The sequence below is a fragment of the Chelmon rostratus genome, chromosome 17 (assembly GCF_017976325.1).
Source record: "Chelmon rostratus isolate fCheRos1 chromosome 17, fCheRos1.pri, whole genome shotgun sequence".
NCBI lineage: Eukaryota > Metazoa > Chordata > Actinopteri > Chaetodontiformes > Chaetodontidae > Chelmon > Chelmon rostratus.
In genome coordinates this window covers 16234959-16248855 of record NC_055674.1, presented here as the reverse complement: position 1 = coordinate 16248855, position 13897 = coordinate 16234959, and the positions used below count along the sequence as shown (strand labels likewise).

The 13897-nt window shown below is 43.0% G+C and overlaps 2 protein-coding genes across 3 annotated transcripts; one reads left to right on the top strand and one right to left on the bottom strand.

The window, feature by feature from the left end:
- Positions 1-541: 541 nt before the first annotated feature.
- Positions 542-7427, bottom strand: LOC121621417 (pentraxin-4). Of its 2 annotated transcripts, none has more exons than XM_041957887.1 (5): positions 7325-7427; positions 4908-5088; positions 3525-3703; positions 1691-2730; positions 542-1353 (listed from the first exon to the last, which is right to left on the bottom strand). In XM_041957887.1, the coding sequence occupies exons 2-5, from the start codon at positions 5031-5033 to the stop codon at positions 629-631; spliced, it is 2070 nt and encodes a 689-aa protein (XP_041813821.1). In that variant the 5' UTR covers positions 5034-5088; positions 7325-7427; the 3' UTR covers positions 542-628. The 2 variants fall into 2 exon arrangements, with proteins under 2 accessions (XP_041813821.1, XP_041813820.1); XM_041957886.1 differs by lacking the exon at positions 7325-7427 and adding an exon at positions 5209-5650.
- slc2a6 (solute carrier family 2 member 6) lies at positions 5875-12289 on the top strand. The gene is made up of 8 exons (XM_041957888.1): positions 5875-6494; positions 8129-8400; positions 9235-9331; positions 9445-9544; positions 9677-9870; positions 10127-10302; positions 10473-10750; positions 11646-12289. Exons 1-8 carry the CDS (start codon positions 6420-6422, stop codon positions 11972-11974), a joined length of 1521 nt encoding a protein of 506 aa, XP_041813822.1. The 5' UTR covers positions 5875-6419; the 3' UTR covers positions 11975-12289.
- The last annotated feature ends 1608 nt before the right edge of the window (positions 12290-13897 follow it).

Here is a 13897-nt window from a genome sequence, read left to right as displayed (position 1 = left end):
AGATCAGAAGGAATATGTTTTGTATGCTGAGACCAGTGATACTGTGATCCTATATTGTGCTCTGGTTATTACTCAAGGTCTAGCATTCAAAAAACTGTCATGGACTATCCAGAGGGGTACAATTATAGGAAAATCATTAAATTCACCATTTGAAGAGCTTCCTTCCAAATTACCTATCCGCTAAGGGGAAATCTTACCAACAAGCATCATTCTAGGATCCTTTCTAGTGTTTAATGGTTATTAAATAGGTTATTATTGTTAATCAATCTGAGAAGTTCCGGTGAATCACCAACCCTGCTTAAGTGTCCCCGAGTGAGGCACTGCTGATACTTCTCAACAGTACAGTAAATTGTTATAAATTTTACTGATAATACTTACATACTTTTACTTAAGTAAGGCTTTAGGTCTTTTACTTATAATGGAGTATTTTCACATTGTGGTATAGATGCTTTTACGCATGTAATACTTTCACCACTGCTATCTTTAAGTCTAATAACAATATACCAGTGTGTGCGTATCCAAGGAACATGAAACAATGAAATATAAAAGAGAATAAGCTTTTATTCTGCCATTTATAGGCAGGTTGGCAAGAGACAACATTCCCTACAGAAAAGCTTTGGGATGAAACTCACACACAGTGCTCTAAACATTCACATGCCACCTGCTGCACCTCCCCATGTACCTCCTTTATGTCTTCCATGTCAAGCACCACCCCTCTGGGCACACCTCGTCCTTGTGCCACCCCTTCCACCTCTGAAGGACTCAGCACCCGGTTCCACACCCTGAACCCCGCTACTTGCCCAGAAAACCCCTCTGCAGGGTCAAATCCTCCACCAACGGTGTCCTGTTCCTGGCCCAGCACCACTGATCCACCACCCGGAATCTCCCAGCCCTTCCTGAAGTTGGAGCCTGAGGAGGTGAGGCGCTGGTCAATGTAGTGCCAGAATCGACCCTGGATGGAGGACCAGACAATGCAGAGGTGGTGCCAGCGAGCGTCCAGGAGCGACGATACAGGGAGACGACGATAGACGGGGTCTCCGATGACAAAGTCCAGGGAGGGGGTGGAGGAGGAGACGTAGGAAGAAGGTGAGAACGCAGAAGAGGAGGGGTGGGAAAATGATGGAGAGGAAGCAGAGAGGGATGCAGATGAAGCAGAAGAGTTGCGTCCATACAGAACTAACTGGTTGTCGTTGTCATCTGTGGCGTAAGAGAGCAGCGTGCCGACATGCGAGGCCTCCACACGGAGCCACAAACACACAGAGAGTTCAGGAAGGTTGGGGAGAGTCAGAGAGAAGGTGACATAGTTCTCAACTGCAGCCGTGGGGAAGAACAGCATGGAGTCCACATTACAGACTGCAGACAGAGGATGAGAGAAGAGGCATATTCAGTCTAATGCTAAGTCTTATCTCTCTGGAGAAACAATATCTCATCTTTTTGGAAGTATTTTGATTAATGGTTAAGTTACAGTTTAAGGCTATGAAAGTCTCCTTATGTACTGTACACTCATACAAAATGATTAAAAACATCTTCCTTAAAGGAATATTTAATGTAAAAGGGCTTGCTTACGGGGCAGGGTGAGTCAAATTGCCATTTCTCCTTCACAATACGATTACACGTCAGATGGGATTGGGATTTATGACTGTAACATCAAACCCACCAATCCATTGTAGAAGTTCAGACCATTACTTACTGGTTGCATCCTTTTTGGGAACGGGTCTCGCAGGGATCTTTTGCCTCGCTGGAAGCTGGAGGAGGTTGTGGATCACTGAAGACTCCACTTTTGTGTCATGTTCTCCCTCTTGTCCTCCATCCCACCCACTCATCCTTGGCTGATAAGACTCAGACTGAGGCCCAGGCAGGTCCAGGCGGGTCCTGCTCTGTTTGTCTTTGTTGGGTTCAGGTTGGGTTGGAGCCTGGGACAGGTTCTGGGGCCAAGAGGGGCGACTGGGGTTGTGTAACTGATGATGTCTCTGATGATATAATTTAGGCTGGGATTGTTGTTGGACCTCAGACTGGATCTGAGCATGAGGATAAGGCACAGTCTGGTGAGACTGTAGCTGCTCCTGCTGGATAGGGTAAGGCCTTATGTGGGCCTGTACCTGGATCTGTGACTGGGGACGGGAAGGGTAAGGCTGGGCCAGGTAATCTGTGGGTGTCTGCTTCTGGGCCTTTGAATGTTTAGGCTGGTTTGGTGTTGCCTGGAATTGAGAGGGCTGTAGGGGGTTTCTGCTCTGAACTGAGACCTGAGAGTGATTATCAGTCTCAGAGTAGATGATACCTTCTGGTCTAGGTTGGGTACGTTCATCCAGAATCCTTCCAGGCCTCCCTCCTCTATGTGTCTGGCCTCTCCTGCGTGGTTCATAGTATTTCCTTGGTGTGATGTTGGAGTCGAGGGGCTCTCCCGCCCTCCACAGCCCTCTGGTTGTCCCTCCTCCATTCCACTGCAGGACCTCCCCAAGCTGGCCCTCCAGCCGGGTCACACGCAGGGCCTGGTTTTTCAGGGAGTCCTGTAACCCTTTTAGGCCAATGAGCAGCTCGTCACGCTGGGCCTGAAGGGCCGTTAACCTTTCCTCTTGGCTCTGGAGCTCCAGGGTGAGGTTGAAGAAGTCCTGACCAGGATCAGGCTTCTGTTTCTGGGCGTGGCGACGGCTCTCCCTCACATTCCTCTCAATTAAAGCCAGACGGCCCTCCATCCGCTTACTCTTCTTCTCAAGTTTCCTCTGGCTCTCTCTGGAATATAATCAACAGGAGGAAAATTGTGTTAAATTTTTGTTTTATTGTCGTTGAAAATGCAGCATGTACAATCAGGCCTGGCACAAGTTAATTTTTTTTATAATTTTGACTCACTCAGTAGATGGGTAAGGTTTATTAATGGTAATGATGATGATAACTCAATATCATACAGTATTTATAGAATTGATAAATATCAACATATCTTGAAAAATATGATGCCATATATTAAAACTACTTCAACATATGGAAATACTTCACATACATTTTGAAGTACATGCCAAGATATTCTCCTTACTCTTTATAGATTATTTAAAAAAATCATGGTCATACACCTATTTTTCTATATTTTTTATATATGATAATTAAATGAAAGATATACTGTATGGTAATATATTTTGCAATACATAAAAAGCATCAGTTATTGAAATCTGAAATGTACTGCGTATGTAATATTTAATGTATTTCACACATTTTGCTGCATAAGAAGAAATAAATGTAATCAGAGGATGGTGTCTAAAAGCTGTTCTGTTCATCATTACTTCCCAACCCCACAAAATAACAGATGCTAGAAGGAAAAGCCGCCCACTCGAAATGTACTTGATCAAAAGTTTGATGATGCATTTACATTCTGTTCTTGTTAAAGTAAACTGGACTAATGTTAGCTCTAATCGCCCTCTCTGCTCCGCTCCAATCTGCTCCGGACTTTCCATGATGCCTTTACTTGCCAAATACAACCAGTGGGGATTTGTCCAACATATATCGGCCTTTAGTATTTGTTCTTGATATCTAACCTGAGACCCTCCATTTCCTGCGCTGTGCTCTGCTTCAGTTGTTCGAGGTCCTCTGACATGTGGTGCCAGTGGTCACTCAGGGCCTGAACACGACTCCCCAGCTCCCCCGAGGAGTTTCTGTTCTGGTTCAAGGCCAGCATGTCCAAACGGGCTTGGGTCAGTGCCTGGAACTGCTGAAACTGACAGAAAAGAAATGTCCTTTGACAAGCCTTTCTGCAGCTGTCGGGTAATTGATTTGAAGGTCAGGAAAATATTCGAAACCTCCAGAAGAAGAAAAAAATCGCATTACATGTACATGATGACTTTTCCTCTCGGGCGATCATCATTGTTGCAACCATTCCAGCTACCCACAGCACTTAAACAAAGCGACTAATTGTATACAGCATCTAGCTAACCAACAAAGGTAGGACAGAGACAGTGAAGTTGAGGAAAAGTGGTTTGAGGTTAAAACTCTTAGCTAAAGTGCTTTGGAGGCTAATTATTAATTATTATCACAAACAACAAAACACATACACGATACATTTAAATATGTGATTTAAAGCTGGTTTAAACACATCAAATCATGTGAATTCACTAGAGTCAGTAGCTGCAGAGATGGCAGTCGGTGACTTAGCTAGGCTAGTTAGCTTTTAACTGGATTAGCTTAAGTTTATCTGGTGTGGGGCTACTTTTTCCTCCATTATGATATATTTTATATATTATGAAAATTCATCTAAAGTCTTCTTAATTTGGCATATAAACTCAAAAGATTAATTTTTTCAATCACAGGGGAGAATAGAGAGGTTAGCTTTAGCGTTGAGGCTAACTCATCAGGTAACGCATTTTGTATGGTTTAATATTTTTGTTTGACAAAAGAGAAAGATTGTGTTGAAGGCCAGAATCTAAATGTTGACCAAAACAGTAGTTTGCTGCAGGATTTTGGCTTGGTGGGACAGATATGACAAAAATCTTTTGTTAGCTTTCTGAATGAAGTCCTATCCTTCATGCTCGAGGATTTTAAGAAATAATATAAACTTTGTTAGGTTAATGCAGATTTAATCATACTGTTTCATAATAACATGTTACTTGTCTTGTTGTTTGTGGTTTTATTGAATTTAGTAAATGGGAAATGCACTTCAGCTTCTATTATAATAATTTCAGCTTCTATTATAATAAGAACACATACACATGCATAATAAGTCATGGAAAAACATAAAGCAAACCGCAGGAAGCCCCATTTTTGCAGGGGAATTACCTGTGATAACCTGTTTAGGCTGATTAAAGTTAATGTAGCACTAACTGTTAAGACACTGCTGTAAGCAAAACAGTTGAAAAATACTACTTTCACACCATAACCACCCTAAAAAGATGCAGCATAGCACACACAGTCTGATTGGAACCGACCTGCTCGTTGAGTCGTCGCAGTTTCTGGGATACAGGATCAACTCCCTGCACCTTAACGGGCTGAATTTGCAGGAGAAGCATGCGGACCAGAATCAGGGGCCAGCGGCCGAGCCTGAGGCTGCCCATGGTGCGATGGAGTTGGGTCAGATGCAGCTCGGAGACTGGGTCCCTGTCTGAACTTCTGGAGGTGAAGGAACAAATAGAAGAGAGAAAGACATAGCTGAAAAGGGCTGGTCTTGATTCACACTGTATACACACAATAAACAGGCGCGCGCACACGCATACACAAAAGCACACCCACAAGCTGGGACAAGAGCACACTTTCCATTTTCTACAACATCACTGGGGCTCTCAGGGGAAATGCAGGAAATGGATTTAACAGGTAGTCAGCTTCTCTGTGCCTCTCTCTCACACTCCTACACCAGCGAACACAAAGACAAGAGAAATAAACTGCTCTAAACAATGTCCGGACTGATGTCCAGGGTGTTTGCTAAGATGTACAACACTGCAGAAGTTCAAAATGTGACCTTCCTGATTTCTGTTTGTTGCTCCAAGTTGAGTTCACGCCACTGGATCTTCTGTTATTCATTAAAATCTTTTATTAGGACAAATGATTACTGCTGGTTATTAATCAGCAGAAGTAGAAAAAAGGATTTCTGACTTTTTAACTTCAACAAACCAACAATGTGGTCTTACTAAATAACACACATCTCCATCAATTTAAGTGTGTGCTTTCATTTTTGTGTGTATGTGAATGTAGTTTTGCGTGTGCTGGTAATGCAACAGTAAATCCCATGATGCGTGGGCTGTTGCAGAAGCAGCCTGTACTTTCCTCTTCCTCCTGACTCAACTGGCACAGGGATCTGGTTCTCTTCCTCTTCTTCTGCTTTCTCTTCGATTGGCCCAATCCAGGAATCGTGCTGCTGATCCCTCCCTTCTGCTTTCTGCTCACGGCCAAGTTGCAACACTTTGGCTTTATTTACACTGGGCTGTCGAAAATTCATTACTGACTACAACAATCTGACCAATATGGTTCTAAACAATCGATTTGACTCTGTCGGTATCCAACATTTTGAGCCAGCGACAGATTAAAAGTCAACTCAGGTTCACCTGTGAAAGTCCAGTGTAAACCCAGTTTTCAGTTTCATTTTCATTATGACCACTTTTGGCTCGCCTCGGTCGGTTTCACTCTGTCAGCCTGGAAATCCCTCAACCACACGCAATCCACAGGAGGACTGAGTCCATCACTTGAACACGGTAGATCTGAGATGTGTTGTTAAACAAAACATCGTCAACGTCTTTATACTTCAACTAGCTTGCTTTCATTTTTCTTCCTCACCCGTAAAGAAGGATCACCTTTCTTGGAAGCTTCACTGCAGCTTGAAGGACTTTTCCTCTTGCAGTGTTTTTTTTAGGGGGCAGCTTTTTTTGACTTAAGTAATATTTCATCCCTTTGTGAGGAGAACAAACGTTACAGATCCTGAAGCAGATTGTACAAATCGGACAGCTTTGATGAAGGCTCCTGCTGCAGACATGGATGAAGAGACTCCGCTGCTGAACACAAGACCACCTTCACCTGAATCCAAGGTCGGAAATATTTCACTTCTTTGAATTGATCTTAAAATCTCATCAGTAGCTCAGAGATTTAGTCTGTGTTTGATTGATTTAATATGAACAAAAAAGATGAATTCTCCATCACTTGTTTAGGGATTACAGTCTGATCATTGTGAGGAAGCCTGAACATTCACAGTGAAATTTAGTGTTTGTTTGCAAGTTAGGCAGTTTCACAAAAATAAAGAATTGTTTCAAGCCTAAAAAGTCAGCCTCTCTGTACCCACAGGTATGCTCAGAGCTAAGAGCCATGTTTCCATACAACAGCCAGTGACACCTGGTGGACCAGGCACACCAAGAGGCAAAAAAAAGGCAAAACATAGCTCGTAACAGGCAGGTTTTCAACAATGCTGTGGAGCAAGTAATGAGAAAGCTTAGATTACATTGTCAGTCTTATAGGAAACTATCCTGAGCTCGACTGAGCACGTCACATTATCAAGCCGCAGCACGTGAGCTCTGCTACATGTCTGCACTGCTCTGAGATTTCATATTACTGGAAGTTTTTTGTTTTGTTACACTCCTGTAAAGTGTCCTGTAACAGTTGAATCTGCATGCATTTTCTACCGGAGTGAAGGGAGCCAGGCAGTTTGACAATTAGTTAAATCTGAGTCGCAGTCACAGCTGCAGAGAGTCTAGACCAGCGACAGGAAGCAGTCACAAGAACGTTGTCCAAGACTATAAAAAGCTGATTCTTAGAAGGCGCAATCATGATACACATGCGTGTCCAAAAAAGAAGCAAACAGCTAAGTTGCAAACTTTGCTTAACAGAGAAAAAGCTCAACTCATCAACTCAAGGCATGACTCACGCTCATGTGCACTCAGCTACATGCACATCCTTCCCTCCTAATTGACCAGCAGTGACTCCCTTAAACAGAGCCTGCAGTCAGTCCAGGCTGAAGCACACTTAATCTGCAGCGTCTCTGTGTTTCACACCTAAAACAGGTTAATGAGAAATGTTTGCTTGTATCGCTAAGCGTCGGCAGTGCAACCAGGCCTTCAATATTCCTCTCTATTTTGCAAGGAAAACTGTAAAAGCAGGAAGTGCTTGGTTGTCGCTCCCTGTGAGTCTTGGCATTCTTGCATTGTGAGCGTGGTCAGATAGTTAGTCCAGATAGTAAGTGCTTGTTGATGACCCCGACTGACAGTGACATGATGGTGGTCTGACTGGGAAACGGTGATCGGCAGTTTAAATCCTGCACTCTCAGAATGCACACTGAAACTGAAGGTTTCAGTGGATTAAACCAGAAGTTAAGTTACCTAAAAGTCCTAAACCTGCCCTCATCTAGACGACACTGTGATGAGTTCATGCTGGCATGTTCTGCTGGTTAGCTTTGAGTCAACAAAGGAAACAAAATACACACACTGAGTTTATAGTCTTATGAATCTGCTTATCTATTCAATTTATTTATATGAAAACAATAATATAATCATATTTGCTTTCATTTCAAAAAGAACATTTTTTATGAGAAAGCTCTAAGATTCATAAATCTGACTTTTGTTCCTTTTCTGTATCAGCTGCAGTGTATTTCAGTAAAGTATGTATGCAGTTTATCTGAAGTAAGGATAAACAACAGGAGAAGTTTTAACTTGTCCACATCCTTCCACCCCAGATCAACAACTCCAAACTGTTCCTGGCCGTCTTCTCGGCTGTCCTGGGGAACTTCAGCTTCGGTTACTCCATGGTCTACTCGTCCCCGGTCCTGCCAAAGCTCAAGAGCCCCGATGCGGATCCCCGGCTCAGGATGGACACGAACCAGGCTGCCTGGTTTGGCTCAATCTACACACTGGGGGCAGCAGCCGGAGGGCTGGGGGCCATGCTGCTCAACGACATGATTGGACGGAAACTGAGCATCATGATGTCAGCAGTGCCGTCGACTGTTGGGTGGGTCTCATTAACGACATACAGTACATATAGCATTAACAGTACATTCAAGTACTGTACTTAAGTACAATTTTGAGGAGTATTTTCATGTTAAGCTACTTTAAAACTGCATTTCAGAGGGAAATACGACACTTTTTATGACACTGGATTTATTTGACAGCTACGCAGGTGTTTTAAATTACTCTGGCTGACTAGACCTCCAGTCAGGTGGAGGTATTCTAGGAATGACACGCCATCAAACTCTTTGAAGTAATAAGAATGATAACAGAGCATCTTGCCCAGAGGTGAGGGAGATGTCAGTTAAGTGCAGCACTTTGACCACGCCCACACAGTTATGTGAGAAGGTCTAATTAGGCAACAAAAGTGAAAACACCTGTGTGGGTAGGCTACACTTAAGCAGCAGCTTTAATAAGCTTTAGATAAATGATCTCTTAATAAAATATGATACAAATTACATAAACTACTGAACAGTACAATCAGCAGTTAGATTTGAGGGGGGATGAGGAGGGATACCACCCCCTTTGTGAGCAAAATGATCAAAATGCAGACCCCTTGTTAACTGCCTTTTTTGTCTGATCATTTCTATGTGACTTCTATGACATAGTTTCTGGTTAAATGTACATTATTGTTTATAGAAGTCCATTCTCACTTCTGTTTATATCATGCTTTTTAATTACGTCCACTGTGATGTTAGAAAACCTTACTGAACCTTTTCTCTGTTCTGAATGAACTGAAAACCTGACACGCTGTTAAATCGGTCACATCACAGGTCCTGTGTGAGACTGCATGGACTGTTTGTTGTAAAAAAAAAAAAAATGTGTGTATGTGTCTTAGATACATGCTGCTTGGAGGGGCTGTGGACCTGTGGATGCTCCATGTGGGCCGTTTCCTCACAGGCGTTGCCGGGGGGATGACCGCAGCATCCATTCCTGTAGGTTACAGAAACTTTTTGTTTTTCATTTTTTAGTCCCAGACAGAGTTTGGTATGATTTTCATGTGCCCGTGTGACTCTGTGGGTGCTTTTTGTGTGTCATTGTTGCACAGGTTTATATCTCAGAGATCTCACACAAAGCAGTGAGAGGGGGTCTGGGCTCCTGCCCTCAGATCACTGCCGTGTTTGGGGCCCTGTCCCTCTACGCCCTGGGTAGGAACAAGCCAGAACTGCTGCATAAACACTAATGTACAATATTGTTGTTCTGTACAACCCTGATTCCAAAAAGTCTCTTTTCCTGCCCTCTCTTGCTGTCATAATCTTAGTATCACGTATGATGTGCAGGTCTGGTGGTACCGTGGCGGTGGCTGGCAGTGGCGGGGGAGCTGCCGGCTGTGCTGATGGTTGTGCTGCTGGTGTTCATGCCCTGCTCCCCCAGGAGGCTCCTCTCTTTGGGCAGAGAGCAGCAAGCTGAGAAGGCCCTCCGCTGGCTGAGGGGCAAGCACTACGACACACACATCGAGCTGCTTGCCATTCAAGTATGAGGCACATTACCATTCTACTGTGTTTCTAATAACTAAAGCACTGCCGTTAAAAAGGTCAGCTAAACAGACACTCTGATATAAGTTTAAAGGATGAGACAGGTGAGGTTTTAAGGGAACATTGACTTCAGTGGTTTACATGTTGGAGGCAAATATCTTCTACTTTTAATAAATTACTATTACTATTTTTAATAAATACAAAGTAGTGAAGACACATGTGTTTATGTGTTTATCTGTGTGTCTCCCAAAACAGCACAGCATCAACACACAGGGTAGAGTCACATGGTCGCAGCTGGCCACACCCGTCTACTACCGGCCAATCCTCATCTCAGTGGTGATGCGTTTCCTGCAGCAGATGACGGGCATCACGCCCATCCTGGTCTACCTGGAGCCCATCTTTTCCCAAAGCAAAGTCTCCCTGGAGCCAAGGTTGGACATCTATCATTTATGTATTTATAGATTTATTCCACTTATGTTGGCATTCTTCTTCTTCTTTTGTCTTCTGACTTTATTAGCATTATTAATTAATTAATTAATCAATTTGAAAAAGAAGTGTGCATGATGCAAATACTGACCTATCCTGGTTCTGTGCCTGTCAGGTACGATGCTGCCCTTGTGGGTGCGGTCCGCCTCTTTTCTGTTGCCATAGCAGCCTTTTTAATGGACAGGGCAGGACGCAAGGCCCTGCTGTACACGTCGAGCATGCTGATGTTCCTGTCCGCTCTGACTCTCACCATGATCTCCCACACCACGGCCTGCCCTCCAAGCCCCGCCCCTTACAATGGCACTGTGAGTCTGGACTACAGCGGCCATAGTGACACTGGAAGCACCGCAGCGGGCATCATTCCTCTCATCAGCACCATGGTGTTTATATTTGGTAAGTGTTGCCACCACTGGCTGAAATATCTCAACCGCCATTGGACAGATTGGCATGAAATTTGCCTCAGATATTTAAGCTCCATGCAGGATGAATTGTAATAATTTTGGTGATGCACCACCATCAGGTCAAATTTCAATCAATACATTGATTTATGACTAAATACCTGAAAAACTAATTACTTTCCCATTAGCCTTAGTGGTACTTTGTGTTTAGTGCTAATTAGCAAATGTTAGCGCACTAACTTACTAAATAGCATGGTAAGCATACCTGCTAATCAGCATGTGAGCTGTGTCATTGTGAGCATGTTAGCATTTAGCTCAATGCAATCTCACAGTGCCACTAGCATGGCTGCAGATTCTTGTTTTTGGTTCATTACGGTTCACACTGGCCAGGTACAAGCAAACTAGAGGCTGTAAACACACACATACCGTTAGGCTGTCTGGCAAAGATCTGATAACCTGTCAGGATGTGTCTTCTTATTAAACCAGTGTGCTGTTTTAACCTCTGTATTGTCCCAACAAGTTAAAGACTGTTATGTCCTTGGGTCATTTTGTTATACTTGGCTCTTGAAGCATGACGAAAATCTGTCTATTACATAACACAACGCCAGCCTCATCATGCTCATAAAACCTTGTATTTTGGCTTGTTTAGTTAAATTGGTTTCAATTGAGCCGATGTTCTCAGAACTTACTTAATTTTGGAAATTTTCAAGGATATTGTTAACAAATCATTTTAGTGCCTTTCTTATACAACATGGTTGTTTTTATTTCAGCAAATGCAACAGTCTGAAAAACTTCTCACAACGCAGCATGGTGTCACCGTGCCCTAACGAAACGCTATACATGCGCTTTTATTGTATTGCTTTGTAATCACATTATTGGTTGTCTCCTAGGATACGCCATGGGATGGGGCCCAATCACATGGTTGCTGATGTCAGAGGTGTTGCCTCTGGTTGCCAGGGGCGTGGCTTCGGGTCTGTGTGTCACTGTGAGCTGGCTCACGGCGTTCATGCTCACACACACCTTCACACACCTGGTGGACAGGTACGGCCTGTACGTGCCCTACCTGTGTTTTACGGTGGTGTGCGTGCTCTGTCTGCTGTTCAACGCCGTGTGCATCCCAGAGACTCGCAACCGCTCACTGGAGGAAATCGAGAACTATTTTAGGACAGGACGCACGTTTACCATCCGCCGGAGTCATTCCACTGCACAGTCGAGCTGAAGCTAAAGATCCCTTTTATCAAAGAATGAGTTATTCCTATTATGTACTCCTAAACAGGGCTACTGTAAAGAGATTTTTGAATTTAATATGGAACAATCGGTACTAAGGGTCTAAGAGCACAGATGGACCAATGTAATTCAAAGATCACTACGGCTGAGTTCAGCAGATTGAAAACAAGATGGTACGCCGTGTAAAACATGAATAAAACTTGCTAATCCTTTTTGACATATACTCAATTAAAAACAGCACAAAGACAATATATTTAATGTTCCACCTTATCAACTTCATTGATTTTTGTAAATATCTGCTTATTCTGAACAAGTTGGTACAGGAACGACTAAAGACTGGGAAAGTTGTGGAACGCTCCAAAAACACCTGTTTGGATCATTCCACAGGTAAACAGGTTGATTGGTAACAGGTGATATCATGATTGGGTATGAAAGGGGCATCCTGGAAAGGCTCAGTCATTCACAAGAGAGGGTGGAGCGAGGTTCACCACTGAACACATGATTGTATAAAGGATGTTACTACATGGACTCAGGAACACACAAAAATGTTGTCTGTAAACATAGTTTGTTTGCAAATGATTGCATTCTGTATTTATTTCTCAAACTTTTTGGAATCAGGGTTGTACCATAGATATATAAAAAAAACACAATTGTGTCAGGTCAGATCCAGTGTGCACAGAGTGATTAGCTCTATGGAGAATAAAGACAACTTATTGGTTTATGAGCATCGATAGAGAGACAGATTGTCATCTACATAAACATCATCATCAGAGAGTCCAAACCCCAGTCACACGAGTGTCACTCTGTTTGGCTGGCTGGTGATCTCTGTGAGGTGCAATGCAGAGAAGTTACATCTGTTTCAGGTTGGGTTAATAATTTGTTATATCAATATGTTTTGAAGGATCAAAAAACTGTCTACTTGTCAATAAAAGAATCAACATTTGAATGAATTTATTCGAATCACACTGTGTATGTTGCATTGATTGACATGTACTATAAAGCAACTGAATAGTGAAATATACCTACAAGGTCATTAACCATGTGCACAAACAAGTTGCCAGGAAAAAAAAAAAAAGTTCATCATCTTCTCTGGGCCTAAAAGAGTGGACGGGAAGTAATGTCAGCGGCACACGCTGGTGGCTCAGCAGGCCGGGTCACATGCCGCAGTGCGTTCTCGGTGTCCTGGGTTTGAGTCTGACTCACAGCCAGTGATGCACATCTCATCCTCCGATCCCTCCGGTCACAGCACAGGACTCATCTTTGTGTAGCTCAATTACAGCTGCTGACAGGTGGTGTACAGTTTGACTACAGACAGAAGATAAATGGACACAGAAGCATGGGGAAAAGTCTGAAAGTAAAAGATGCTCCTGTGTCAGTAATGAATTGTACACAGTCATACATACAGAGTAACATACAGAAATTACTGAAAGCACTCTTTATTAAGAATGGAAGATCATACTAGACAGTAGAAAATAAATCATATAAATATGCACCCTCAAACATTTTAGACCCCTCTGACACTGCAGAGTAGTACTGGTAGTACTGCAAAGAATGGGACTGCAGTTCACTGTCAGATGTTAGCAGATGTTACTCCCCTCATTCTGAAGGGGCATACTCAATAATGCAGGGATAAGCATGTGCCAGTGTTATGTAAGCCTGCATGGTGTTTGATTGACATGCCAAGTTTTATCAAAGAAGGTATGATTCAACTTGTGGAGACTCACTTTCTTCATGGGGACAAAACAAGTCCCCATAACGTAAATCTTAAACTTTTAAGGTGAAGACTTCATGTAGTGTTAGGGTTTGGTTAGGTTCATCTTAAGTTTAAGGTTAAGGTAAGAGTTAGGGTTAGACAAGTAGTGGTTATGGTTAGTGTAAGTCTCCAGGAAATGAATGTAAGTCTATGTAATGTCCC